This window comes from Sphaerodactylus townsendi, linkage group LG15 (genome assembly GCF_021028975.2).
Source record: "Sphaerodactylus townsendi isolate TG3544 linkage group LG15, MPM_Stown_v2.3, whole genome shotgun sequence".
Classification (NCBI taxonomy): Eukaryota; Metazoa; Chordata; class Lepidosauria; order Squamata; family Sphaerodactylidae; genus Sphaerodactylus; species Sphaerodactylus townsendi.
In genome coordinates, this window is record NC_059439.1 from 33,238,951 (window position 1) to 33,265,654 (window position 26,704).

General features: G+C 45.6%; 3 protein-coding genes across 3 annotated transcripts; 2 read left to right on the forward strand and 1 right to left on the reverse strand.

Moving 5' to 3' along the window:
• Positions 1–406: 406 nt before the first annotated feature.
• LOC125445061 lies at positions 407–6,072 on the reverse strand. Its single transcript, XM_048517891.1, has 3 exons — positions 5,980–6,072; positions 794–1,908; positions 407–558 (listed from the first exon to the last, which is right to left on the reverse strand). Exon 2 carries the CDS (start codon positions 1,898–1,900, stop codon positions 848–850), a length of 1,053 nt encoding a protein of 350 aa, XP_048373848.1. The 5' UTR covers positions 1,901–1,908; positions 5,980–6,072; the 3' UTR covers positions 407–558; positions 794–847.
• Positions 6,073–11,580: 5,508 nt separating this feature from the next.
• On the forward strand, positions 11,581–14,300 carry CCNB1IP1 (cyclin B1 interacting protein 1). Its single transcript, XM_048516404.1, has 3 exons — positions 11,581–11,877; positions 12,872–13,205; positions 14,101–14,300. The coding sequence occupies exons 1-3, from the start codon at positions 11,581–11,583 to the stop codon at positions 14,298–14,300; spliced, it is 831 nt and encodes a 276-aa protein (XP_048372361.1).
• A 2,610-nt stretch (positions 14,301–16,910) lies between these two features.
• Positions 16,911–22,622, forward strand: TTC5 (tetratricopeptide repeat domain 5). The gene is made up of 10 exons (XM_048518382.1): positions 16,911–17,003; positions 17,521–17,653; positions 17,829–18,040; positions 18,623–18,773; positions 18,870–18,961; positions 19,271–19,327; positions 20,191–20,337; positions 20,443–20,657; positions 21,231–21,378; positions 22,316–22,622. Exons 1-10 carry the CDS (start codon positions 16,956–16,958, stop codon positions 22,433–22,435), a joined length of 1,323 nt encoding a protein of 440 aa, XP_048374339.1. The 5' UTR covers positions 16,911–16,955; the 3' UTR covers positions 22,436–22,622.
• The last annotated feature ends 4,082 nt before the right edge of the window (positions 22,623–26,704 follow it).

The following is a 26,704-nucleotide window of genomic DNA, read 5'->3' on the forward strand; positions in this document are numbered from 1 at the left end:
AGCAGTGTGGGACGTGGGCGGGCAGGCGGGCAGGGAACAGTGTGTAGATTAGAGCAGAGAAAGAGCAATCTCTTAATTCTGTTCAATTTTGAACCCAGATAATTTCTTCCTGAGGCAAATTAGGAGGAAGAGTTTGGACATGATTTGTACTATTTTGGGGTTGCTTTCTTGCTTTGCAGATGAAAATTTGCCTCAAGAGTAGGTAAGGCCGTTTGACAGGAGCAGAAAGCAAAAGGCAGCAATAATATTCAGGTATTTTTTTCGATTTCCGTCTCTCCAGTGAACTGTTTCTTTGGAAGGATCTTAACCGATTCCATGGAGTATCTGCTTTTGATTACTACTGCATATAAATACTGAAGCAAAAAAGAGACATTAAAAACCCAACGATAGTTTACTTTTAGCACGAGATTCCATTTTATTTTTTATTCTGAGAATCAGCCCGTTTCTTCAGAAAGACATGATTGTGCCCTCATAAAGATTTCACGAATGGTATGTGGAAGCATTGGTAATGCAAACATTCAGTGTGACCCACCCAAGAACAGCCCTATGCTCCACCTACCGTGTTTCCCCGAATATAAGACAGTGTCTTATATTAATTTTTGCTCCCAAAGATGTGCTATGTCTTATTTTCAGGGGATGCCTTATTTTTCCTGTGTTCTGTTCGTCGGGCATGCTTCCAAACAAAAACTTTGCTATGTCTTACTTTCGGGGGATGCCTTATATTTCGCACTTCAGCAAAACCTCTACTATGTCTTATTTTTCGGGGATGTCTTATACTAGGGGAAACAGGGTAATACATGCAGGGGTTTTGGGTGAGAGGATCTTGACAATCCTCCTAATTTGGACTTCACGTTAGCTTTTTGGCAACAGGCGTGCTAGAAGCTGGCAAAGGAACATTTGAGGATGGAGTGGAGCTATCTGTAAGCTTCATATCGCGGCAGAACAAAACAGCCTCCTTTCCAAAGCCCAGCTGGTACTGCCAAATATACAGCTGGCTTTTCGGCTGCAGGCTCACCTGAATGCTTTCTTCTGTCTCGGTGACGTCACTCCAGTTTTCCTGTGTGGTGTCGACACTGTGTCCGCCATATTCAGCAGAGAGGGAGAACTGGAACTTGGCAATGGCTTCAATGAGGGCTCCTGCCTGGTATGAGGTACCCATCTGAATCTTCCAGGCCTTCTCCACAGCATCCATCTTCATCTTGTTGTATCCCATCTTCTTAGTGATCCTCTTGCTCCACACGACGGGAGCGTTGGACTCATTGGAGATGGTCTTGAGTGCCTCCCATCTACCAAAAGCCGGACCTTGAATAATAGCCAGCCCTCCAGGAATAAAAGGGACCACAGTTCCATGGAAGGAATATGTGGCAACATTAAGGTTTACGTGTAAGTCGGTGCACCTATGGTATTGGATGCCCCATTCATTTTGGGGTTTGAGAAAGTAGAAGAAATTCTTCGTACCCCAGTAATAAAGGCCATTTTTGCACTCTGGGTGAAAGGTGTAGTCAGTTAAATCTTCAGCTGTATCCAAATGAGCGACGCTGCGGTAAAAGCCTTTGTCCTGGAAAATAATGTAGAAATTACCATGGGAAGATAGATAATGATCTCCTCCTCGGCAGTCTGGATGAAGGCTGAACACTGTGGCTTCACTATCATTGGTCATGTCAGAGACACGGCGAAAGTTGTCTCCTTTGATGATATAGAAATAACCATTCTGATGGGCTAAGTAGTGATCTCCACCCTGACAAGAATTGTGGAGCTGAAACAGTTCCAGCTGACTGCCACCATTGAAATTAGTTGCCCTCATGTAGCAGCGCAGGTCAGAGCGGACAATGTAATAATAGCCATCCACTCCACAGAAATCAACTCCTGGTGCTTTGCTCTTGGAGAGTATTTGAGGCATGTTTGATTCTAGGAAACAAAAACCATAATAGATAATTATATCACAGTGATATGCAAGAGGAATCATTAACAGCTGTTCTGGCTTCTAGGAAACCATGATTGCAGCAAGTTAAGAAAAACGGAAGAGTTGGGTTTTATAACCCATTTTTCTCTTCCTCTAAGGAACATAAGAACAAGCCAGCTGGATCAGACCAGAGTCCATCTAGTCCAGCTCTCTGCTACTCGCAGTGGCCCACCAGGTGCCTTTGGGAGCTCACATGCAGGAGGTGAAAGCAATGGCCTTCTGCGGCTGTTGCTCCCGAGCACCTGGACTGTTAAGGCATTTGCAATCTCAGATCAAAGAGGATCAAGATTGGTAGCCATAAATCGACTTCTCCTCTATAAATCTGTCCAAGCCCCTTTTAAAGCTATCCAGGTTAGTGGCCATCACCACCTCCTGTGGCAGCATATTCCAAACACCAATCACGCACGCGTTGTGTGAAGAAGTGTTTCCCTTTATTAGTGTTCTTTGGCATTTTCAATTCTAGTTCCTGAGTATTTGTGAGAAAGAGAGAAAAAATTATCTGTGTCAGCATTTTCTGCCCCCATGCATAATTTGCATAGACTTCGATCATATTATCCCCTCAGGCGTCTCCTCTCCAAGCTAAAGGGTCCCAAAGCGCTGCAGCCTCTCCCTCGCAGGAAGGTGCTCCAGTCCCTCAATAATCATCCCTCGTTGCCCTTCTCTGCACTTTTTCTATCTGCCCAATATCACTTTTTTGAGATGTGGCGACCAGAACTGAACACAATTACTCAAATTTTGGTCGCACCATGGCTTGCTCTCGGGCGTGACAATCTTTTGATTTATTCTCAATTTCCCTTTCCTAGTGATCCCCAGCATAGAGTTTACCTTTTTCACAGCTGCCATGCATTGAGTTGACATTCCCATGGAACTATCAACTAAGGCAGCCGAATGCTTTCCTGGTCTGTGACTGATAGCACTGACCCCTGTAGCGTGGATGTACAAAGTCTTTAAGGAGTCTGAGAGGAAGATTTATTGTCTGTGTGAAGCCCTGTTAAGTCACTTCAGGCTCATGCTGTAGATCAGGAAATAAGCTTTTCCCCAAACTCCCCTTATCTCCTTTTTCAGCCCTTTCTAGTATAAGGAGGGGCAGAGGTTTTCTGAGCATGTATGCAAACAGGCAGATTTGCCATGACAGGCTTTGCCCCCTGAGCTGTGTGTGTTCAGTAGAAATTTGAGGGACAAAACCTACAGGTGCACAAATATATGTGCATAAGGCTCTGTATATTAGCAAACAATCTGGGTTTCTGAGCAGAAGCCAAAGCATATGAATATAAGAATTTGTCGTGCAGGACTCTTCCACTGGTTTATTCCTGGTTTGGGGGTGGCAACACTATGCAAAATTCTGCTTCTGTCCTACCTTTGTTCATTTCCTTGGATAAGGTCTGAAAAGGAATTGACCTCAGTGTGAAGCAGAATATGGGAATCTGGGGGCTGTGTACCTGTGAGACCTTGATATGTCCCCAAAGATTTAGGTGAGAGTAGCAAGTAAAAATGTGCTGAGTGGCCTGAGAGAGAAGTCTGGCTGCAGCTTCAACCAGGGCACTTTTAGATCATGGCCCCTACATGGTGGAATACTCTATCCTTGGTGAGGTTGAGGCCCTGTGTGATTTACTGCAATGCTGCAGAGACAGAGCTGTTCCCCCAGTCATATGGTCAAGGCAGCTATGGTAGTTCCATGATTATGGTCCTCCCCTCCCTTCCCCCGCTTTCCTGTCTCATTTCCCACTTCCATTTCCCCATTCCCCCTTTTTGTCTCCTTTTTCTCCCATTTTCCATCTTCATTTGCCCTTTGTTCTGTTCTTACTGCTTCCCCACTAGACATTTCTCCTTAATAAATCACGGAATTTATTCTGAGACTCGTGCCATCAGTTTTAGACTAGCAAAGTTAAACTTAAAAGGCAAAAGTTTTAACTATGTTTATATGTATATATTATCCTGAGCCAGAAAGGGGAAGGATGGTGTAGAAATACCACAATAAATAAATAATAAAATGTATCTTTCACGAATACCCTAACCTGGTCATTTCTCCTGAGAATCTTTTAGCCCACTCTCCATCATATAATATAATATATTGGTAGACTGTTTAGTACTTTAGTAAGATTTTCCTGTCAGTCAGAATATATTAGAATCCCAGCTTTGGTTTAAAGGCACCCTCTTAGATACGGTGTAGAATCTTAGGTATTACATTGATGGGTTTTCTTCAGATAGAGTTTGATGTGTGTATATATTGGCGAAGAACCTTTATATTTCTAAGTAATATTTTTGTATGTGTCTTATGTATTCATTTGAGAAATAGTACAGCATTATTTTCTGCTCTAGTATTTCCTCATCAGCAGGAACTGGGCCTGGGTTCATCAACAGCCAGCAGCCAGCCCTTTCAGGTAATCCCATCATCACTAACAAAAGGACCTTTTGTCTGACAAAGGATGGACTCAGGGTGTGGACTGACTGTTGGAAGATGTCACCCTGTTTTGCTACTGGACTATTTGAAATTTTACTCTCAGGATCCAGAAGCTTATTGGACTGTTTATACTCTTACTCTCAGGATCCAGGAATTCATTGGATCATTTAAACTTTTCTTTGTCTAACACTCTCAAGGAAGCACCCCAGGTGAGAAGGTGCAACCTTTTCTTCTGGGTTTTGATCTCATCAGCATTTGCAAAAGGACTGTTTTCTCCCTTTGGTGTTTTAGGATATTTTCTCTGTATTAGATGGAAGGGGACCACCCCCTTCCTGGTTTTGCACTATGGGGGTGGGACTGCCCTACACCCCCTTTCTGGGTTACTGGGGAAATGTATAAAAGGGGCTGACACACAGCCATGCTTTGCAGAGCCCTTTGATGCACAATAAAGAATCCACTTGCTTTCGAAGAATCCATGGCTCCTGTTGTCTCCCTGTTCACTGCCAGAGCTGAAATCACTCTGAGAAATCAGTTTTCTTGTTACCTGGGCAGTGGGTAACAGGAGCTCACATGCAGGATGTGAAAGCAATGGCCTTCTGCTGCTGCTGCTGCTGCTCCCGAGCACCTGGCCTGCTAAGGCATTTGCAACCTCAGATCAAGGAGGATCAAGATTGGTAGCCATAGATCGACTTCTGCTCCACAAATCTGTCCAAATCTTCCAGAAGGGAAAGACTACTATTTATTCTTGGGGAAGAACTCTACCTCTTGCAGTGGGGTTGATACATTATGTGGAAAAAGCAATATGAGTCTGAGTGCCCAACACGTGTCTGTTAGAATCACATGGGTTCTGCTCAACCCCTGTATGTGTGTGGTGTCCAGTTGAGATCAGGACCACCGTGGATGTGGAGAAGGGGCTTCACTCTTCTCCCTGCACCATTTCATAAACCAGGAACAATCCCAGGAAGACAGGGTTTTTTCAGCGGGAGTGGTGGCGGGACATGGCTCCTGGGGTACACAGGAGTTTCCCCACTAGGCACAATTAGGTACCTGGAACTGTTTCAAGGTGGGAAAATGGCAAAGAAAAAGACTCAATCCCTTTCTCCATATGTACTGCCACTTTGATCCACAGCAGGCACTTTACATGCAGAAACTGACAATGCTCACAACTGGTGGGTGTGCACACAGATTTAACCTGGGTTTGCCATCATGTGTTCTACAAGCCAGTGAGCCCCATGACTCTTGCAGGGACCACTTGCGTTTCACATGTAACCCTGCATTCAAGTATCCCTTCCTTGCCCAATTTCCCACCAAGGTTTAAGAACATAAGAACAAGCCTGCTGGATCAGACCAGAGTCCATCTAGTCCAGCACTCTGCTACTCGCAGTGGCTCACCAGGTGCCTTTGGGAGCTCCCATGCAGGATGTGAAAGCAATGGCATTCTGCTGCTGCTGCTGCTCCCGAGCACCTGGTCTGCTCAGGCATTTGCAACCTCAGATCAAGGAGGATCAAGATTGGTAGCCGTAGATCGACTTCTCGTCCATAAATCCATCCAAGCCCCTTTTAAGCTATCCAGGTTAGTGGCCATCACCAGCAGTACATCATTAGCAGTACTTACACAGAGAAATGACAGGGACAAAGCTGCGTCTGAAAGGAGATGTAGGAGAGATGCCAGCAGGTACTTGATGCAAAATGAGGAGCAGCAACGGCTAGAGCAAATGCAGAAAGAACAGTTTGCAATTTGGACCATCGTATCTACAGGCTCACCTTATTCCATAATGCCCAAGGAGGACATTACAGTCCTCTGATAAAAATCTTCTGGTAGCCCCTGACCCCAGGGAAGTGCAGTTGGCTTTGACCAGAGCCAGGGCTTTCGTGTTCTGGCTGCAGACTGGTGCAACTCTCTCTATCTGCTGACACCAGGGCCCTGAAGGATTTAAAACAGTTCCACAGGGCTTTTGGCTGAAGTTAGTTGTGTCTCAGTACCATTTGCCAGCCTCCCTACCTAAAAAGTTACATAAAAACTTAGGACAAGGCCCCCATTTGTCTATATATAAAGTCTTACCCAGTGGTGGGATCCAAAAATTTTAGTAACAGGTTCCCATGGTGGTGGGATTCAAACTGTGGCGTAGCATCAATGGGGCTGGGTGGGACCCGATGGGGGCGTGGCCGGGCATTCTGGGGGTGGGGCATTCCCTAGAGGGGCTGTGGCAAGGATGCAGCTGCTGCGTAGTCCTTAGGCCGAGAGCTTGAATGCCAGATACGCGCAGGCAGCACAGGCTGCCACGCAGCATGCGGTGCACCTCCTGCTAGAACTGTTTCACCACCAGTTCTGCTAGCTACTGCTGCTGAGAGTTGGGGAGCAGTGACTAAAGGGCAAAAATCGCGTGACAGCATCACCAATTAGTAACCCCCTCTCGTACACACAAATGAATTAGTAACCTACTCACCGGGGAACCTGTGACAACCCGTGGATCCTAACTCTGGGTCTTACCTTCTTAAAATCCGGCAAAGAGTGTCTTTGTCCTGGCCACCAGGATTTGGCTTTCGTCCACCTCACGTCTTTCTGAACAGCGGAGAATCTGGCAGTAGACTCAGGTCTTCTCCAATCCTACTCACCTTTTCATTCATCTTATATACTGTGTTGCATGTTTTACCACTCTGTTGATAAAATTCTTTATCTTGCAAAACCAAGCAGCTTGCACAAAAACAAAGATTGTTCCACCTTGACCTTTCCGCCAGATTTTGAAGGTTCTTCGTAAGTCATGTACTAACACCCCAAATAATCAGTCCAACATAATCTCCCCCAAGTTGCTGTGTCTTGTTTGTTCATTCTTCCTCAGTCACGAAACCTGTCACAGGGCAAATGTTGTAATTTTTGTGTTTTTGCATAGGCTTCTCTTATAGACTTCTAATGTACACCAAAGGTAACAATAATGACTAATATGGTTGTATGCGACTCAGACAGGAAGGTGGCTGCCTTGGTCTTGGGTGGCAGGTTGTATTAAGATTTCAGTGATCTATTATTGATTCTTCCATGGGTTGACATCACATCATGATATTTGTTTAAACTGTGTTTAAAGGGTGGTTTGCCATTGTCTACGCTTTACCCCCAGCAAGTTGGGTACTCATTTTACCAACCTCGGAAGGCTGGAGGGCTGAGTCATTCTTGAGCTAGCTGCCTGAAATTGACTTCTATCAAGATCGAATGCGGTTGTGAACAGAGCTTTGACTGCAGAACTGAGCTCACCACTCTGCAGCAAGGGTACCTTACTGAATTATTTAGTTTCCTTTTCACTTCCATCCTCACACCATCCTCACACTTCCATCCTCACACCAAGTGGGTTTTTTAAACACATTGCTAACCAGGTATAGAATTTGCTTGTGTAGGTGCACACGCCAGCCTTCCCAGGTACCAGCATGAAAGTGCAGAGGAGAACAGTGAGGATGACCTGGAGACTTAAGTCCTACAAGGAAAGACTGAGGGACTTGGGCAGGGGTAGGGAACCTGCGGCTCTCCAGATGTTCAGGAACTACAATTCCCATCAGCCTCTGTCAGCATGGCCAATTGGCCATGCTGGTAGGTGAAAGCTGGATGCAAATTTTTCAGAAGTTCCTGAACATCTGGAAAGCCACAGGTTCCCTGGACACTGGAAATACGTTTAGTCCTGGAGAAGCATGATGCCAGAGGAGGGACATGATTGCTCTCTTTAAGTATTGGAGGGGCTGTCACTAGAAAAGGGCAGGGAGCTGATCTTTTTGACAGCAGACAGGACTTGCAATAATGGGTCTGAATTATGAGCAGAAAGTTACAGAATGGATATTAGGAAACTTGATGGCCTGTAAGGCCCTTTCCAACTTTTACAGTTCTAGGTATGAGTAAGTATGGTGCCTCCTTACAGTCCTGGTTTTGTTGCTGAAAGCATGGTAATATACAGAGAATATTTGAAACTGCTGTCTTTGGGCTCGAGTGTGTTTCTTCTTGAAGGAACAGTCTATGATAGTGTTCAAAAGTCCGGAATGTAGAGCTGGAAAAGGCTCCTCCCTTCTGACCAGCATTTTTTTTAAAATTCTTTGGCTGGCGTTGGCTTGGAAGAATTTTTCAAATATTGAATGTTGCAAATTATAGTTTTCCACCATGGCAGCTCACAAGGTCCCTAAAAGATCGCAAATGTTGTACTCACCATTTTTATGAGGCTGGGCCTAAGTAGGGCCATAAAATTAAGCAGTTAAGCAACAGATGTCTGAGCCAGGCAGAGTATAGTTTACTCAGCTATGGTTGGTCAAAATCCGTGCAGCGGAGGAATCTCTAACTATTCCCCTTCCTCGCGGGTTTTTCTTAGTACAAAGTTATATATTCATATATATTTCCTTGGTGTTATGTGGGATCCTGAATACATGTTGCCACTGGGCATAAAAACTCAATAAGAGTTGTTGTTTTTAACATACACGGTCACAACTAACTTTCCTTTGAAAGTATTTGTTAAAGGTGTGTAGAAGGGGGATCTTCTAGCCATTCCCTTTCCATCAGATTAATAAATTATTGAAGATAAATTCCTGCATGAAAACAGTTTGGTGTTGCTGTTTTAGATCAGGATGAGGCTTCAAGGGCACTTTGTTTAATTCCTGTGGATTCGCAGGTGCACTTTAAACACCCGAGAATCTCAAGGCTTCAAATAAAAAACAGCTCTGGAACTAGCAGAACATCATGTAGTAACCTTTATATTCTGCTTTTCCCCACTTCAAGATTTCTGCTTCTAATGAAGAAGGTGCATGAAGGCGGGTGGCATACTCCGTTTTTCTTTTCTCTTTTTCTTTTCTTTAACAGACTGCAAAAATGGAGGGGCTGTATGAAGACAGTGCTCAGATGTATGGAAAACACACATCTAGTATCGAGAGAAGACAAGACTTTCCACATATTTAATCCATCAGCATTTCTATCCCTTAGGGATTACAGATTGAAGAACTCGATCAAGTTTTTTTAAAAAAGTATGCTACTTTTAGGATTAAGTAACACAGCATTTCTTAATCACTGTTAGGGAGTATTATTAGGAGTCATTTTTGTAATTATTGCACATTTCTTTGTACAATAAGAAGAGTTTGGATTTATATCCCCCCCTTTCTCTCCTGTAGGAGACTCAAAGGGGCTCACAATCTCCTTGCCCTTCGCCCCTCACAACAAACACCCTGTGAGGTAGGTGGGGCTGAGAGAGCTCCGAGAAGCTGTGACTAGCCCAAGGTCACCCAGCTGGCATGTGTGGGAGTGCACAGGCTAATCTGAATTCCCCAGATAAGCCTCCACAGCTCAGGCGGCAGAGCGGGGAATCAAACCCGATTCCTCCAGATTAGATACAAGAGCTCTTAACCTCCTACGCCACTGCTGCTCCTACATACAAAGTACCACACATGACTGGACTATATATTTTTTTAAAATAAACAAAACAAATATGTAAAGATGTATTTTCTCTCCTTTGTTGAGTGTGTGTGTGTGTGTGTTGACTGACTTTCCAACAGCCATTTTTTCAGCATGCATTGAACTGGAAGGCAATACTACAGTGGGACAGGACCTAAATGTAATTTTAAACCAAACTCTCCTTCTGTCTGTCAGCCAATTTTGGTGCGTGCCATCTGGAGGGCAGCGTTGCACACGTGCGGGAAGAGAGGCGGTGCGAGGAAAAGAGATCCCCAACACGGGAAAATAAAGAAAGTTAACTTCGTTATAAACTTTCTTTGATTGAACTGCCCTGGCTGACGAGCAGCGATGCGGGCTGGGCGTTTTCTCCCTCTCCCATTGCGCTTTCTGAGCGCCTCAGGGGAAGCGTGAGGAGAGGAGAGCGCGGGAAGTTTTGAATTAGCTCAGAGCAACGGGCGCGAGCGACGACCGTTGGCAACGCCGGGGGACGGTTAAATTTGGCGGGAAGCGCTGGGAGGTGGAGGGGGGGAGGGGTGCGTGTGTAAAGAGTGCGTAAAGTGTGAGCAGGAGTCTGCCTCCCTCTTCCACTATCCCCGTTCTTGCCTTTCCTTGACACGTATTTGCCCTGGGCTTTTTTTTTAAAGCAACGTGTGAGGGAGAGACATACGTGTTAAAACCTCCTCTTTATAACTCAAATCGTCCTTCATCACAATTTACTAGCATAAGCCTTTCCTCAGGGTTATACAGGATTGCAAATACACATTGCTAACCCAGCTTTAAAAAAACACACTGAAGAGCTAAGAATTGTTTTAAACATACACTCAGGTCACATTTTGGGGGCTTTTAGCAGCTGAATGATAGGCTTTTTGCCTCATCACTGACTTCTCAGTATTTCAAAAGAGCTGTGCTAATAAAAATTTCTGCCTGTTATAAAGGAATTTAAGGTGCAATAATGCTGCCCGAGGCGGCAATATTACAACACAGCATTGGTGCTTAAATATGGAGGTGTCTGTGCATTGAATGGTGGAAGTGGAAGATCTACTCTTGAGAATCCCTCCATTTTTGAACAAGGTGGAGGTTACATGGCTGTGCTAATGTGCAAAAAATACATTCCAGCTACCCCTGTTTACTAGAAACAATCTCTTTTTTCTGCTGCTTGAGGTGAAATGTCCCTTCTTTGTTCCTGTTGTAGCCATTTACACACAGGTGTGCATGAAAAGGCTAAACTGCCCTTTCATATGGTGGAATATTTGTCTCTCCTATTCACCTAACAACCGTGAAGTAATTTAGGCCAAGAGAGTGAATATCTCAGCGTCACCTAGTGAGTGTCATGGCAGAGTGGGCAATTGACCTGAATTTCACAGAGCCTAGTCTAACACGATAACCACTATGCTACATTAGCTTGCCTTTGGTATATGGAAAATGATAGTAAACTATTAACTGAATAAATAATATGTACAATTAATTTTTAATAAACATTATTAATAATAATGTTTATTACATGTACTTTCACATTAATCTTGTCACAGTGAGGGAAATGGCTGTTACTCTCATTTTGGAGGTTCGGCTGTGACTGAATACGCAAACCAAGCTATAGCAGAAGTACACTAGAATCCAGATGTCCTGGATCTTTGTGTATGTGTGTGTATGTCTCTCCCCTTCCCCCCCCCCACACGTTTCAAGATCCTAAAAGACTAATTTGCAAACATTAGCATTAATATTTTCTTTATTCCTTAGGCTCAGGGTTAATCCTAGATTCCGACCTCCTATGAAGGATTTGCAAATCTTTTTCATTAGCCCACAAGCATGTCTGTCTGTGAGGATATGCTCCTTTGCAATTATCGCAAATGCAGGGTCAAGCTTTCAGGCTATGCATGGGTCACAGCCTGCTCCCATATCTTCTGTGACCAACACGGTAGTGGGGAGTTCAGCCGTTCACCAGCGGTCTGCCCTGCTTGCAACAGTGCCCTCTCCGGCAAGTTAGATATTGTTCGGACTGAACTCAACCCTTCTGAAGAATATAAAGCGATGGTCCTTGCCGGATTGCGACCAGAGATTATTCTTGACATCAGCTCTCGGGCCCTGGCCTTCTGGACGTACCAGGTAAAATTGCTCTGAACGAATCTGCAAAACTAGTATTTCGGTACTAGGAAAAGGATGTATTTTCCAAGTAATCGAAAAGTTAGTAATCCAAGTAAGCATACTACTGTTTGAAAAGCTGGCACAAAGACCTCAAGCTGAAGATACTATTAGTAGAATTGATTAGAGTTTTTCAGAGAAATCTCTGGCATGAAGACACCCAGCATCTTATAGCCAACACAATCATTTAGTGACTGATTCTTTCTCCTCAGGCTTATGGATTGGCTCCAAAGAACTGTGTTTAGAAGGAAAATAGATGCGTGGCTATTTTGGAAATGTTTGCACAAGTGTTTATGCAAGCATTTACATACTGCTGAGATGGGTAGGTTTGCTAGTTGTTTTCATGCTTCGGTTTGCAGAAATTGTGCAAGTTATTGTGCAAGCAGAAAAACTTTGGATTTAATTTCCAGAGGGGTAATTCTGTCTGCTGGAGCACAAATAAAAAAGGAGCTGCGTGGTATTTAAGGATTAACAAATTTACTATGTCAATATTTATAGACTACAGCCTCTTTACCCTTAACCTTCAACTACTGGAAAATTATGTCGTAAAATAGCTTAAGAAACAATGGGTTGATTCAGATGACTTTTTTACTCAGGGCCAAAGGATACACAATGGCCCTCAGTCAGACCTGTGGAGTGGATCTCAGTCTTGCCTAGTTCTTCTTACTGCAGCCCCAGTACCACTTGGCTTTGTAAATGCAGGTCTCATGATGCACAGCGGGCAGCCCAATCTGCAGTCCCAAATGGCCAGGGTCTCCAGAGGGCTTTCTGGTGGTGTGGGGACATGGACAAACTAAATACCATCCCCGTCCCTGCTGCCAGAAAGCCCTTGGTAAATTTATAACAGGAAAAACACAACGAGTTTTCAAATTCCCCCCTCCCCCCTTTCTCACAGTCGACCCATGTCAAAAATGTAAGAACACCATTATGATTCCTGTTTTGATTTTGGTCTTTGCAGGTTCATCAAGAAAGGCTGTACCAAGAATACACCTACAGCAAGGCCGAGGGCAACCTGAAACAGATGGAAAAAGTTTTCACCCAGCAACTCCAGAGTAAGGATATGGAGCTGACATCCATGAAGAGTGAAGTTTCCTCCCTGAAGAAAGTACTGGAGGAATACAAAAAGAAATTCACTGAACTTTCGGAGAAACTCATGGAGCGCAACCGTCAATATCAGAAACTGCAGGGCCTCTATGACAGTCTCCGCTTACGTAACATTGCTGTAGCCAGTCAGGAGGCAGCTCATGAGCCCCCCATGATGCCTCAGCCGGCCGTCTTTGGTTTCCCTTTGGGTAAGGATGGAGGCTTTTCAGCTTGGGGGTGGAACTGTTCTAGCGTATTCAGTTGTCAGGCACAATGCTGAAATCGAGTGAGCTTTTCCACCCAAGGAAGTAGGAGCCATTCTTTTGATCAATCTCGGCTTCTTCTCTCCAGATATTTCTCTGCCCTCCCCCCACTAAATCTCCTTGCCCCCTGGTCCATTTGCTTGCCCAGTCTTTCTCCACTCCACCCCACTTTCAGCCACTCTCACCCTCCTTCACTGGCTACCCCCTGCAATACTGTGGTTTCTCCATCCCATTCTCTTCCCTTATTTGCGCCTTCTGAAACAATTGTTGGACACTACTTTGGGTCGCCACACAATGTTCTCTTTTCCATGACTTCTCCACAATTTTGGCAGCTTCTGTTTTCATGCAGCTTTTACCCCCCTCCAATATTAAAAAAAGTCACATTTTCCCTGAAAACATGGGGCAGGGTGTGGGAGCTTCCTCAAACTCACAGTAACCTGTGCCTTAGGCTCATTCCGCACATGCAGAATAATGCACTTTCAAACTGCTTTCAATGCTCTTTGAAGCTGTGCAGAATGGCAAAATCCACTTGCAAACAGTTGTGAAAGTGGTTTGAAAACACATTATTTTGCATGTGCGGAAGGGGCCTTATTTAGTCTTGGGTGACTCCATCTTGCTGATTAAAAAAAAGAAAATTGCACAGGAGCGCATACGTGGTCTTTTAAATGTATATGTGAGTGTGTAGTTAACAATGCCTTATTGATAGATCAAGGGAGCTGCCTTAAGCAGATCTACTCACAAGTAAATCCCATGTTATTTAGCTTACTCCCAGGAAAGCATCTTTACTACTGCAGCATAACTTCCCCTCACTAATTTCAAGCCTCTTTCTTGCATGTCCTAGGAAACGCTGTCAGATTCTCCGGGAATACAACACCTCACCAGGGCCAGCGTGGTGAAGGGGACTTCCAATTCAAACCCTTCTTTGCTTCCTCTCCGCCAGTGATCGAATCTGCTAGCAGCTTCTTTTCTTTTGCCTCACCTGGCAACGATCTAGACCAGTGCCCAGGAGGCAACAGAGCCTATAAAATTAAGAGGATGTAAAGCTAAACTTAGAGCGACACTTTATTGGGCCTTTCTGAAGGCTTTGAGGGAACGGGTAGAAGCTCTTTATAGAGACTTGAGGAATCCAGTGGATGTCAATATCAAACTCCACCACAGCAAGTCTCAAAGCAAGGGGTCTGCACGGAGGACTGCAGGAATCAATATTTCAGCTGCAGCCAAGTTTTTTTTCCATGTCAGCTCCGCCTCCCCCACTTGTACTTGAAATGAAATGTGTTAAGAACCTGGGAATCCGGTTGTTTTCTCCAGGTTTTCAACATGCTAGTGTTTGTAACTAGTACACTTCCTTTCCTTTTGATTGTTGCTTTGAATTCTCTTTGATACATTCATTCATTCATTTATTAGATTTGTATACCGCCCTCCCCCGAAGGGCTCAGGTCATAGTGGTATGCTTTCCTCTGATTATGTATATAAATATGTCCTTAAGATTGCATTGTTTTGCACTTGTATGTGCAGGTGTGCGGGGAAAATGTTTTTCTTTGCCCATGTCTGCTCTAATTATATATATATATATAATATATATATATACATTTCCTTAGTTATACACTCTGCATTCTTACTACTGGGCTATATTTTGCCAGCTCTTTCAATGAAGTCATTTACTATACCTGTTATGTTTATATCCTACTTTTCAGGTAGATTGGTTTGTAAAATGGCTTATATTTCAAGTCCACAGTGATATGCAATTGAAATAAGGGCAAGAAATCTTTTGAGTAATTTGTGGAGAATGCAGTTAATAAATATTTCCAATAAACAAATACTGCTGTTGAAGCATCCTGTAGAATGCTGTGTGCCTGTTGGTCTATATAGGGCAGTGGTGGCGAACCTATGGCACGGGTGCCAGAGGCGGCACTGAGAGCCCTCTCTGTGGGCACGGACAAACAGAGTGCCCCCCCCCCCCACACACACATCTAGGCTGGTCTGGGCTGCTGGGTTTATTATTAGCATTAAACCTAAGACCTAGTTTTGGGGAAGCAGTGTAGGTAACCCTGTTAAGCGCTGTTAAATCACATTGATTTTCATGTGAAGAACAAAAGTGTGATCCTTTACCTGGGAGTAAGCTCGGTTGCTGGCAATGGGGCTTGCTTCTGAGTAAACCCTCCTAGGGTCGTGTTTCACCCCTTGGAAGAGTTGCACGGTTGTTTCAAAGCAAAGCCACCAACTACCACCAAGCTTACTCCCGAGTAACACACGCCTCGGAGCCAACCGTTTTTTCCAAACTGAAACCTCAGTATTCCGGTTAAATTGCCGTGTTGGCACTTTGCGATAAATAAGTGGGTTTTGGGTTGCAATTTGGGCACACTGTCTCGAAAAGGTTCGCCATCACAGATATAGGGTTTTCCTCTGGAGAGAAGAGGACGGAACTTTTGTTCTCATGTCAGATGCCCAGTTCTGTTCTCTCCCCAAACTTCCTAATTGCTACAGCTGCAGTTTGTAATCCCCCCATCCCCAAGTTGACAGTCCATTGAATTAACCTTTGGTTCCCATTTACTTAGATCTGAATTGTGGCAATGTAGTGAACTAAATCATTATTCACGTTCTTTAATGTTGCATTATTTATATATTGGTATATCTAATTCTCAGCATGGCCCCGCTGCGGAGAAAAGTGGGGTAAAATGAACAAATATAGTTGAAGATAGGGGGCAGATAAAAGGTAGGTTGGAAGGAGAGGAGGAAGCATGGCAGAGCGAGGATATGGGGATAACTTGCATCCAGCTTACATTATTATCTTCTCCACTGTATCCTCACAACAACCCAGTGAGGTATGTGAGGCTGAGAATGTGTAATGGGTCCAAGGATTGTCCACTGACTTTTGCGGACTGGCTGCTATTGAACAGTAGCAAGCAGCTACTCCTGGGTGAGTCATGCAAACAGCATGGTATTAGGTTATCCAGCCCTTGCTTCCAAGCCTAGCCCCGATTTCTCCTTTGAAGGCCAAACCATTCCCCGGGAGGGCTTTGCCCCCTCCCCTGCTTTAAATAGACAGAACTCAAGGCTGGCAATATGGAGAGGGCATTTACTTCTTAAAGCTACATTTACTATTTCTATTATTTTGGGTGTTTTTAAACCCCTCAGTTTATTTTTTTTTAAATTTCAATTGCAGTTTTTTTAAAAAAGTAAACCTGAGGCTGTCCTCGGGTTTATAGAGAGATGCCACCTCGACTGTTTATGGCTCCCGTCTCTGGAATGAAGTATCCACAGATTTGGCCATGTTTAGAATTAGGCATATTGATTTAGGATTACAAGCAGTTGATAGCAGATATCCTAGCGCCCTGGGCAGAGCCTCCTTGGGCGTATGCAGTGTATCTCTGCCTTCTGCTGTCAGAAACAGATTTCAGAAAGGAGAGTCTCAGAGCACGTGCAAAATATTTCTCTGTTACAGAAGCAACTAACTTGTTTGCATTTGCTTTGTAACGGATGTTAGTAACTACTCCGTTGTAATACGACTTCATTAAAATACATCATTCCAGAGGTCGAAGAATCTCTTCTCTGCCTGTTCCCTTAAATTTCCAATCCGTTGTAACCTCTCCTCCTGTAGTGCGTCCTCCAGCCCTTCAGATGTCCTCGTAGGTGCTTTGAGTCTCTCTCGTTGCAAGCACGGGAGCTGCAGGAAGCGGACCAGGATAGGGAAGAATCATGGCCGAGGAAGAAGAAGACAACTCACAAGCCCAGCAACGCTTGCAGGTAGGGCAGGCCAAAGAGCTCGCCGCGGGGCCAGCCAGCTTGCAACGAGAAATCCCTGCAATCTGTGCTTAAAACGGGGCAGTTTAGGCTTGATTGCTCTGCTGCTCGTTTCAGGATTCACACGTACAAACGTAGGAAAGCGGAGACCCCAGAGATGGGTGGGTTGCAGGATGCAAACGGTCCCCTCCGTTATCTTCGACAGCTGCCTGCAATGCCCTGTGCTTATCGCTATGTTGGATCACAATACTCCGGGCCAATGGAGGAGGGGTGTGTGGAGATAGTGAAGGAATGGAGAGGCTGGGAGCTGTGCGGGGGAAGAGAGCCCCGTGTCTGACTACTGCTGGAAAATTTTCCTTGGTGGTCTCCCATCAGAGTATTAACCAGCGCCGAACCTTCTTAGTTTCTAAGATTTGATGAGATCGGGCAAGCCGGGGTCATCCAGGTTAGGTCTAGTCAATATACTTGCATCTTGAATTATCTAATGGTTACGCGTCTTGTGTGAACAACTATCTGATAGGAGCTGGTGGACCAGTTGTACCATTTCCGAGACCATTACTTTGAGAGCCATGGTGTGGAGGATGCTGGGAAAAAGCAGCAGGATGTACAGAAAGAAATGGAGAAGACTCTGCAGGCGATGGAAGCCTTAGAAGGTAATTCCCATGAAACCTTTAATCCCCGTCTTGCAAGCTGTCCAGTCTCTTCCTCTCTTGCTGGCACGAATGACAACTGCTTAATGCTGTGGTGACCCAAATTGTCATTAAAGGAAGGTCTGCTAATTAAGCTGTCGTGGAAAGATAGTTTCTTTTTCTCCCCTTCCTCTGCCAGGCCTGCCCCAGGGACGAGCCCACATACTGATGCTGAAGGGGAAGGCTCTGAATGTGACCCCAGAGTACAGTGCCCAAGCCGAAGAGCTGCTATCCAAAGCGGTCAAGTTGGACCCAGAACTAGTTGAGGCCTGGAATCAATTAGGAGAAGTTTACTGGAAAAAGGGGGATGTTCCTGCTGCCCATACTTGCTTCTCTGGAGCCCTGAGCCATGTAAGTCTCCCACAGTTCCTCCCTTGAGGAAGAAGCGTGGTGGGGTTTTGATTTGAACAGTTGCCTGGATTTTTCTGAACTAATGTCAGTGTGGAGGAGATCAAACAGGTGCCCTCACATTCATTGGCAAGTCACCTCCCAAAAAGAACTTTTGGGAAGCAAACAAGGTCATGCTTGTGGTCTTGGTGATTGTTTGTCTGATGCTCAGATCCCCGCCTTGGAGGGTCCTAAATGTCAGCCAATATGTCTCATGTTGGTGAGGGAGCAAACTTGTTTCCTGCTGCTCCAGAGACTAGGACCAAGAAGAATGGGTTCAAGGTGAAGGAGAAGAGATTCCACCTAAATATCAGGAAAAAAAACTTCCTGACAGTAAGGGCTTGTCGACAGCGGAATGCACTATCTTGGAGTGTGGTGGAGTCTTCTTCTTTGGAGGTTTTTCAACAGAGGCTGGGTGGCCACCTGTCAGGAGTGCTTTGATTATGTGTTCCTGCATTGCAGGGGGTTGGACTTGATGGCTCTTGGAGCCTCTTCCAACTGTATGATTCAAACCCGATTCTGTCTTCCCCTGCCCCTTTTTCTCAGTGCAAAAACAAGATGTCCTTGCAGAATCTCTCTATGGTGCTACGGCAACTGCGCACGAGCTCCGCTGATGAGCACGCGCACAACGTCATGGACAGCGTGCGGCAGGCCAAGCTGGCCGTGCAGATGGACGTACGTGACGGCCGCTCCTGGTGTGAGTCTGCCGTTCCCCTTTTAGCCACCCCCGAGGGCGAGAGAGGCTCTGAGAAGGAGGGGGATGGTGACATGTACATTAATTGTGTTTCCACAGATGTCCTGGGCAACGCCTACCTCTCCTTGTTCTTCAACTCAGGGCAGAATCCCAAGATCTCCCAGCAGGCATTGAGTGCCTATGCACAAGCAGTAGGTGCTGGCATGGGCTCCAGAACAGGCTGTGGGCTGGGGAGGAAGGGGTGGTGGGCTCAGTTGGGCCTCTGTGTGATGTCAGAGGTTGCGGTGAAAAGAGCCACTCTTGCAGAGGAGAGAAGGGTTTTCAATTTGGGCCTGGAGAGGGCTGTCCTCTGCATAAGATGGCATCGGTGAAGGTTGTTCTGCTCACGTGCCTAAGATAGGACTAAGATTTGTAATTTGTGACCCCTGGAAGAGGTGCTTGGAGCTGCCGTGTGCAGAGGAAGCAATGTTCATGCCCTTTTCTCGGCCTTCGTTCCCTAGGAGAAGGTGGACCCCTCTGCATCTTGTAATCCTGACCTGCATCTCAATCGAGCCACGGTGAGCTGATAAGAAGGGGGCGTGGTACTGTGTAATGTGTGGCTGATTTACTTACTTATTTATATCCTGCCTTCTCCATGGGGGCCCTGAGCAGCTTGCATCATTCTCCTTGCCACCATTTTATTTGTACAACAACCCTGTGAGGTCACCCAGTAAACTTCCCTGGCAGAGTGGGGGTTCGAAGCTGGTTTTCCCAGATCCTAATCTGACATTTTAACTACAACACTGCACTGGTTTAAATGCATCTGAAAGGACTATGGAAAGGTTGTTGTAACCTTACTAATGGGTTGATGGACAGAAGAGGGTCCTGGAATGAAAGGCAGATAGGCTGTCAAACCGGGAAATGAATTCCAACCCCTTTCTCCCTTTGGCCCTCTGGTCTGATTGCTCAGCATTTGGCTGCTTCTGTAGTCTCCTTTCCTTATGATAATATAAAGCCCACTCAGGGAGAGGGAAGGAGGGACTAGGAGAACATTCCACAAAGTCTGTGCTGTTCCTAACATAAAGTACTCTAGTGGGTGAGGAGACTTGCAGTTTGTTTGGGACACAGATGAGAACGTCAAACACAGTTCAGTGCGATGTAGTCTCAGCTGGCATGTCAAAACACGGGACTTTGCCCTCAAAACATGGGACTTTGCACCCATGCCAGAATGATAGACAGGTGTTTTGAATCCTAGACCTGTTCTTTAATTTTGTTCTTGCTTCAAAACACGGGACTTTGCACCCATGCCAGAATGGTAGACAGGTGTTTTGAATCCTAGACCTGTTCTTTAATTTTGTTCTTGCCTCATTTACAAGTTCTGATTTCTTTGGGACTTTCCCTTCTGCAACCTGTCACCCTGTGCTGTGTTCTTTTGGGGCAGCTCTATAAGTATGAAGAAAACTACCTGGCAGCTCTGGAGGGTTTTGCCCGGGCTGGAGCCCTTGACCCAGCTTGGCCAGAACCACATCAGCGGGAGCAGCAGCTGGTCGATTTCCTAGAGAGGCTCACCGGTCTCCTTGAAAACAAGGTATTGCTAAATGAGACCGGACTTCTTGCCCTTCTGTAGCCTTGTGTGTGAAGGGCATTATCCCCTCAGCCATGCTGACTAACCCTTCTGCTATCTCCCTTTCAGGGAAAGGTGAAGGGAAAGAAGCTGCAAAGCATGCTGGGAAGCCTGCGTCCCTCTCAGCTGGGTCCCTGTGGGGATGGCCATTACCAGGGCCCCTCAGGCCAGAAGGTGGAGCTGGAACACCGGCCCCTGAGTACCCTGAGGTTGGGGGTTAACACAGGCACGGTGGTCCTGGGAAAAGTTCTGTTCAGCCTGACCACAGAGGAGAAGGTGCCTTTGTGAGTATCTGTCCCACATGTATTAATCTCTGCTGTTTTCCCCCTGTGTGCTCAGCTTTCATCTTTGTCCATTTTGTTCTCTTTATTAGGGCTTATATCCTGCTGTAACTTAAAAGACTTAGAGCTTCACAGGACACAATTGGCCACTTGAACATTTACTCATTGTTTATCTAAACCAGGGGTAGGGAACCTGCGGCTCTCCAGATGTTCAGGAACTACAATTCCCATCAGCCTCTGTCAGCATGGCCAATTGGCCATGCTGGTAGGGGCTGATGGGAATTGTAGTTCCTGAACATCTGGAGAGCCGCAGGTTCCCTACCCCTGATCTAAACTTTTTATATCTTACCTTTCTTCAAATCCGGGCTCAAGAGTTAATCCAATTGAAACAGTGAAAACAGTTTAAAAACTCCCCTCAGTTGAAACAAAACCCTCACCCAAGTGTCAATAGTTAATTGCTCTGGTCTGTGTGGAAGTGCCTGTTGTATCGTTTTTCCTGCCTGCCTCTCCACTATCTCCACTAACTTTTACTGATACATCTTTGATGCTTTTGTTATCCTTTCTGTTTCTTGACAGCACTTTTGGCTTGACTGATTCCTCTGAGTGCTCCTGTTTTGCTGTGACCGTTTACAACATGGCCCAAAGCTGGGGGGTTCTGATTGGGGACTCGGTGGCTATTCCTGAGCCTCACCTTCAGCACCATCACATCCAGCATCAAGGCAAGGTGAGCTGGGGCCACAGCCTCCTTCCACCCTGCCTTCCCACGCTCCAGTATGTGCCATGAATAAAGAGCCTCATATAATAGCAGGCCCCAGAGTCTCATAGCTGTGACAGGCTGAACTGTATTCCTTGAACATAGAAGTAGTGAAAACAAAAGACTCTTAAGGCAGGGGGGGATCAATGCGAAGGTTGCAGCCCCTCCTCCCCTCACCCCAGTTATTGCTGTGACTGACCCACGAGTCAGTCGTTGCAGAATGAAGACTATTTCCTGGGGGGAAGACATTGCAATCTGGAATGGCTCATTGGAAGGGCCTCTACCATGCAGGGAGAAGGTGCCAGCTTCAATCCCCACCATCTCCAGTTAAAAAGGATCAGGTAGTAGAGGAAGAAGAGTTTGGATTTATACCCCACCTTCCTCTCCTGTAAGGAGATGCAAAGGGGCTTACAAGCTCCTTTCCCCTTCCTCTCCCCACAACTGACACCTTGTGAGGTAGGTGGGGCTGAGAGAGGTCTGAGAGAACTGTGACTAGCCCAAGGTCACCCATCAGGAACGTAGGTGTGCGGAAACACATCTGGTTCACCAGATCAGCCTCCGCCACTCAGGTGGAGCAGTGGGGAATGAAACCCAGTTCTCTAGATTAGAATCCACCTGTTCTTAACCATGTGGAATGGAAGACCTCTGCCTGGAGATCCACCGCCAGCCTGAGTAGGCAATACTGACCTTGATGGACCAATAATCTGATTCAGTATGAAGCCTGCAGTATGAGCCTGCAGGCCTCTAGCTGTCCTTTTATTGATGGTTTTGCAACATAGGTTCGGTTGTCATAAAATGCGAAAGCCCCGCTCCCTTTTTACCGTTGATAGGATTCAGAGGGGAGCAGGTCCTCATTTGATTGAATTTTCTACCCGATTCCCCCCCCCCTTTTCTTTCTCCTTTCCAGAGTTTCACTTTCTCGAGCATCCGTGTGGAGACCCCGCTGCTGCTGGTAGTGAACGGCAAAGCACAGGGATCCCAGAGCCAGGCTGCGGCCACTGTGGCTTACCAGGCCCAGAGTGAATGATGTGCGGGGTGGAAGTGCGCCTCCCCCCACCCTCCCCCTAGCAAAGCTTGGCCTTCTGGCCTGTGTTCCGTCATGTCTGAAAGAACAGTGGCCTGGGAAGGTTGAGTGGGTTTTATCTCCTATTTTGGGCATTTTGCAGCTGAGTGTGTGCTCAAACCAGGGGTTAGCATTGCTCAGTTTCTCTAAACCAGGGGTCTGCAACCTGCGGCTCTCCAGATGTTCACGGACTACAAATCCCATCAGCCCCTGCCAGCCTGGCCAATGGGCTGAAGGGAATTGTAGTCCATGAACATCTGGAGAGCCGCAGGTTGCTCTAAACAATCCCACTTCTGCAGATACCACTCTGTGCTTTGATGCACTGTTGTAACAAAATTAGGCTTAATCCAGCAGAAAAAGGACCTCAGGTTTCCCTCCCTGTTTGTTCTCCTTTCAAAGTCATGCTGGTGTGATGTTGAGGATTTGTAATCAGATCCCCAGATGTGTAGTGGATCCTTGCAAATCAGCTGCTGCAGGTCCTGAAAGGAATTATCCTGCGATTTCCCTTGTCAAACTTCCTGGAAGGAAAAGGCCAAGAGAGTGTCTCCCATTTTTCCTCTAGTCAGGGGAGGAAGGAGGCCTTGGGGTGGTTTCGATTGGGGGAAACAGCAGCAGCTTGTGAAGGGTAAGCTACTTGTTCATGGCCCAAGTTCTGACCCTCAAGGTCATGTTGCTGACAGACTTCTCCCACTTTTCATGATGCTGTTTTGGTCTTCTGTGTCAGGGCCCAGTTGCTCATTCCAATTTCAGTTTGAGCGCTTAAGTTCCTTGGGTTCAAAGTCTTTTGTAAATCCCAGGTGCTCAAGATCTATTATCTTTGTGTGAGTGTGAGTGTGTGTGTATATATATGTACAGGAGAATATTTGTATTTATTTGGCAAAATTTGAACTTGGTTTTGTAAGTTTTTTAATACATTTTTTCAGACTGTTCTCCCTAGGCAATAAATATTTGTTCTTTGCCTTCTCTGCGGTGTCTTTCGTATGGATTCCAGAACCAAAGAAAGGTATCATATTGCATTGAGAAGCATCTTCAAGGCAAGTTTAAGACACAACATTACATTTTATCTCTGCCGTAGCCCTATGAAAGATGCTAGAGCAGTGGCTCTTAACATTTAATCCACTGCTGCCTACCAGACACAAAACATTATCATTGAACACTCCACAAACTCCAAATGAAAAATTAGGACACACAAACAGCCCCACAGAGTCACCCAGGGTGCAAGAGTGATACTTGCTTCAAGGCCAGAGACTCAGGGATGAATAGGGTTGGCCGGTCTTGTGTTTGGTTTTTTTGGGGGGAGGGGGGCAGTTCCTAGTTTGGGATGGGAAGGTAGTGGCCTGTGAATCTGATATGCCTTAGCAATTTTATCTGGCCTCTGATGGCCTTACCAAAGGCTTATGGGTAAGAAAGTTTCACTCTAATGTGAAGAAGCCTGTCTTTGAGTACATAAGTGTGTACATCTTGTCTCTATAAAGCTGTGTGCGAAAGCCTATGCTTCTTAATTAGGAAACCCCTTTGGGCTGCTCTGGTTTTAATGTAGAGTCTGGCGGTTTGACAAAGGGTCTCAGTGTTTGAGACAAGCCCTGTTTCTGGAACTTGGAGAATGGCATGGCCCCGAAGGCTACAGAGGCTGGCCATCCCGATCATAAATCTTAACCTAGCGGAATTAGGAAGTCGCCCTGCAAGGGCCAAGAGGAGTATTTGCTGGGAAGTCCTGCGCAGCTGCTTCTCCATCCCATACACACTGCTGCCCCCTGGTGTGCAATTTAATTTCTCTTCACATCTGCTGTGATACTCCCCTGTCAGCCAATTTTCTGTTCAACATTTAAGTATGTTGGGATATAGTGACACACAAAATTGCATGTAAGGTGTAGTTTGGCCAAAATCTGAGTCTCCCTCTGTCACTGTTTATATGAACGCTGACACATTTTAAAATCAAGCGTATGTTCCACCCAAACTGAGCTTTGCTTCTGTGTTATACGTGTGGGAATGGAAGAAATAATTGGAAATGCCTGGGAGCAGAACAGCCAAGAAGTGCTGAGAGTCTCAAAGCATACAGGGGGCTCCCCCTTGCAAGACCTGCCCCCCTTGCCTTTGCTTCTACACATTATACTAATTTGTGTCCATCTGTCCCCCTCCCACTAGAGCAGCTAGCCTCCCTTCCACTGTTTGCTAATGTCTAGAGGTTTCCGATTTCTACACACAACTTTTTATCAGCTGTACACAGAAGAAATTCTGTGAATTTCTAGGGCTGAATTCTTTCACCACCACTTTTCCAGGGAGGAACTCTTCCAGCAGACGTTTCTCCTTTTTGGGCCATTTTAGGCTTCTCCCATGGACTTCAAAGATCCCAATCGCTAAATTTGACCCAAGATTCAGCCCACTATCATCCTACTAGCAGACAGGTAAAGTAATACAAGTTCTGCCTTCCTAAAGAACTACTAGGGTCACCTTTCAGTGACCTTTCTTGACTTAGCCTGCCAAAACTGCTGATCTGTCACCTAATTGCCCAAGCTCAGCAAATGTTGCAGCCAGCCAATTCATCTTAAATGGCTCCTGTGCGGGATCCCAAGAAAACAAGCTGGGAAGTTCAAAGTTAATGATGCCAAGATGGCTTTCCTCTCTTCCTGGTTTAATTCTGGTGGAATTCCCTGGAATGTTGGTATCCTGAGGTGGCCGGCTCTGCCTGAATTTGAGATGTGAAGCAACATAAACTGTAGTTGCTTATAACAATAGGACAGGGAACGGGTGGATTTGGAGAGTCAAGACCCCCAGTTCCTGCCCGTACCTTTGGTAAGGGAAGAGGAAGTAGTAACGCAGTTGATATAGGCCTGGATCTGGTTAGTCCCTGGATTGGGAGACCTGTTTGTATGCTGCTGAGTTTCATGATGGAAGAAAGTTTGGATGCAAATATAGTTTAAATATACTAATGCCACGAACACTGAAGAAGAGGAGTTTGGATTTATTCCACCCCCCCCATTCTCTCCTGTAAGGAGACTCAAAGGGGCTTATAAGCTCCTTTCCCTTCCCCCCTCCACAAACACCCTGTGAGGTACGTGGGGCTGAGAGAGCTCAGAAGAACTGTGACTAGCCCAAGGTCACTGAGTTGGTGTGTGTTGGAGTGCACAAGCTAATCTGGTTCACCAGATAAGCCTCCAAAACTCAAGTGGCAGAGTGGGGAATCAAACCTGGTTTTCCAGATTAGAGTGCACCTGCTCTTAATCACTATGCCACTGCTGCTCTCACTGGAGTCTGTTTCCCATCTTCCAGTCATTTTGAACAAGTTCTTGGACTAGTGCCAATCTCAGCGGCTAACTGATTATGAATACTATTAATTCCCCAGATGTAAGATGCTAGTATATGAGTATATGAGCTAGTATATGAGCTAGGCCAAGAGATAAATACAATTCAGAGCAGAATTATGCCCTTTTAAAACAGTTGATGTCAATGGATATAGATGAATGTGACTCATCTTGGGTAAACTTAACAGGAAAGCATGGATTCTAGTCTAGTTTTAGTATGCTTCTTAACACTGCATTGCACTGAACGCACATGATCTGAACCCATGACATCATCCCCATTCCAGCCATCTACTCATTGGATCTGTGGCTGTCCTCACAAGGGATGCTTGTGTGGTCATCTTTTGTATTTGCTGCATTGATATTTGGAGCTAATGACACATACAACTTTTTGCCCACAACAATTCCCTCCCTAACATGGACACAGACTTTGGGACCAGGGCCTGCAACAAAACCAAGACACTAACTCTCCATATTCGTTCTAACAATGTAATAACTGGACCTAACAATACCAGCCATACCCTCTCATGTTCATTGTCTGGTTCATTTTCCAATGTTATCAATGCCATCAAATGTCATAAATGCTCTCCTGCTGTCTGTATTGGATAAACACGTCAGTCCCTACACAAAATGATAAAATCTGATATAAAAAACCATAATACTCAAAAACCAGTAGGAGAACATTTTAATCTTCCTAGTCATTCCATTGCTGATCTAAGAGTGGCAGTCATCAAGCGGAGTAGCTTCAAGGGGAGATTACAATGTGAGACAGCTGAACGGAGGTTCATTCACAGGTTCATAACAATGGACCCCCTTCCTCCCCTGGCTGAAAATTGCACAGAACAAAATCCAGTTGATCTGGGAATTATTGTTAAAGATATGTGGTTGGGATAGCCTTTATAGCTGGTGAGCAGAAATGAATGGAGGGCTACAA